Source organism: Cebidichthys violaceus, unplaced genomic scaffold (genome assembly GCF_023349555.1).
Source record: "Cebidichthys violaceus isolate CVI_PGR_0920_01 unplaced genomic scaffold, fCebVio1.0.p SCAF_60, whole genome shotgun sequence".
Taxonomy (NCBI): domain Eukaryota; kingdom Metazoa; phylum Chordata; class Actinopteri; order Perciformes; family Stichaeidae; genus Cebidichthys; species Cebidichthys violaceus.
The window spans coordinates 567849-570348 of NW_027176817.1; the positions used below are offsets into that span (position 1 = coordinate 567849).

Genomic DNA, 2500 nt, shown 5'->3' on the forward strand with positions numbered 1-2500 from the left:
ATAAAATTTGTATAAAATATTTGACACACTACAACACACTACTACAATACAATACACTACTGCAAACGTCAATACACTACAACACACTACTGCAAACTACAATACACTACAACACACTACTGCAAACTACAATACACGACTGCAAACTACAATACACTACAACACAATACTTAACGCTGTTGTTTTAAACCTCCAGATTATGAATTGATTTTTGGTTTAATCTGTTACAGATTTTATTATTGATTTATTTTATTATTGATTTATTTTAATATTGATTTATTTTAATATTGATTTATTTTACTATTGATTTATTTTTATATTAATTTATTTTACTATTGATTTATTTTATCATTGATTTATTTTAATATTGATTTATTTTATTTTTGATTATGTTTAATATTATTATTGGTATTATTATAACACTTTGTTTTTAAAAGTGCTGTATAAATAAAGTGTATTACTATTATTATCTAAAATAATAAAAGCACCCAGAGACAGATGATGATGTTTTGTTGAGCAGATTAATTTAATTAAATGATGAGTCATTACAGATCAGAGCTGTGATTGGTCGAGCTCAGACATGTGGTCTGATCCTTAAAAACACCCGACAGACTTTAAAGCTCAGAGCTCCTTCAACTCAAACAATCATTCATCTCTCTTCACCCAGCTGCACTCCCACAATGCACCTCTGCTCCGCAGGTCACATGTGTCTGAGCCCCCGCAGATAAACAACCGAGGAGCGTTCAAGAACCACGTGACTGTGACAGTCTCCAAAACTACACCGTTCATCACAGACAGATGCTGTCAAAACTGTCATTCTCGTCGGGCTTTCATCTTTCCGACGGTCCTTGAACACATCATGTGTGACAAAAGCTTCTGTCAGAAGAAGCACTTCACCTATTTATCCTCTTCCTCTTCCTCAGTGAGTTAATTTAACCGGATATCAGCAGATAAACGACCAACAGAGAGAGATGAATATTCATGTTTGTTTTACTGGAAAAAAACGTGAATATTCTTTGAGATTAAAGTTAAAAATTAGGAGGAAAAAAAAGCTCACAAATTTACGAGAGAAAAATAAGAATATTCTCTAAATTTAAAATCACAAATATAAGAGATAATCACACCACAGTGATCACCTGAAGAAGAGGAAATGAAAGTAAACGTGATATTTCATCAGGAAGGTATTCAGTTTACTGTGTCATTAACTGTACAAGTATACATGTAATTAATCAGCCACTGTAGTACTAATACCTCAGAGTACTGGTGTTAATACATCATAATACATGAAGCTGGACAGAGAATCACTGTGATGAGAAGGATTTAGGTCGAGTACATTGAATTATTGATGACTCATCGATTATTAACGGTCCGTTTGATGTCTGTGTACAATGATGGAGTATTCACATCCTTTACTGCAGTCAAAGTACTAACACACTGTGGAAATGCTCCACTACAAGTAGAAGATGTAGTACAGTAAAAAGTACAATATGTACCTCTGAGATGTAAAGGTGTAGAGGTAGAAATATATACTCAAGTGCAGTACAAGTACCTCTAACGTACGGTTAACGTAGTACTTTGGTTCATGAACTCCTTGATGAAGGAACAAAAACACAACTAGCTTCATTAACGCTAACTGTCACAGCTAGCTAACTAGCTAGTTAGAAGGAGGAGGAAGAAGAAGAGGATGAAGAAAGCGAAGAAGAGGACGATGAGGAGGAAGAAGAAGAGGAGGAAGAAGATGAGAAGATGAATAAGGTGAAGAAGAAGAAGAAGAAGAAGAAGAAGAGGGGGAAGAGGAGGAAGAGGAATAAGGTGAAGAAGAACAAGAGGAAGAAGAGGAGGAAGAGGAATAAGAAGAAGAAGAGGAAGAAGAAGAGGAAGAAGAAGAGGAAGAAGTGACAGCAACACACACACCTCCTGCTTTGATTTGTCCAAAAACACAACTAGCTTCATGAACGCTCACTGTCACGGCTAGCTCACTAGCTAACTAGCTCACTAGCTGACTAACTACCGTAGCTTCCTGGTTGTCTTACCTGTAGAGTTGTGATGTGTTTGTCGTTGAATTTGTTCTCACAGTATCGGAGCACTAACGACGTCTTCCCCACGCAGCCTTCTCCCAGTAACACCACCTTGAACGAGTAGGTTCTGCCGCCCGTCCCTCCGGCCGCCATGGTGGTTAAATCAAGAAGTCCTGGGGTGTTGTTGTTATCAAGCTAACGCGGCTAATGCTAATAACACCGATCGGAACTGAAGTCCTGCGTAGCTCACATTAGCTTCCGACTTTAAAAGCTAAAATCAGAAGACAACAACCTCGACAGCGTAAGCGACTCTGACTTCAATCACTATTAACCCACAGGTGTCCAAACATCGAGCTACTTCCACCTTCTCTACCTGAAGCGACTGCCTTCTTTTCACCCCAAACTAATGGCGTCTCTTTCAGCTAGCTACTAGTTAGTTACCGGCTAGCTCTGGCCAAAGATCGTCTACAACCGCGAAGACG

At 38.0% G+C, this 2500-nt stretch overlaps 1 protein-coding gene across 1 annotated transcript in view; it reads right to left on the reverse strand.

Moving 5' to 3' along the window:
• rab21 (RAB21, member RAS oncogene family) overlaps positions 1 to 2474 on the reverse strand; it is a 7717-nt gene extending 5243 nt beyond the window's left edge. Inside the window, exon 1 of the mRNA XM_068734016.1 lies at positions 2034 to 2474. Within this exon, the coding sequence (XP_068590117.1) occupies positions 2034 to 2171 (138 nt within the window). The 5' untranslated portion in view covers positions 2172 to 2474. The remainder of the gene's footprint in view (positions 1 to 2033) is intronic.
• Positions 2475 to 2500: the final 26 nt, after the last annotated feature.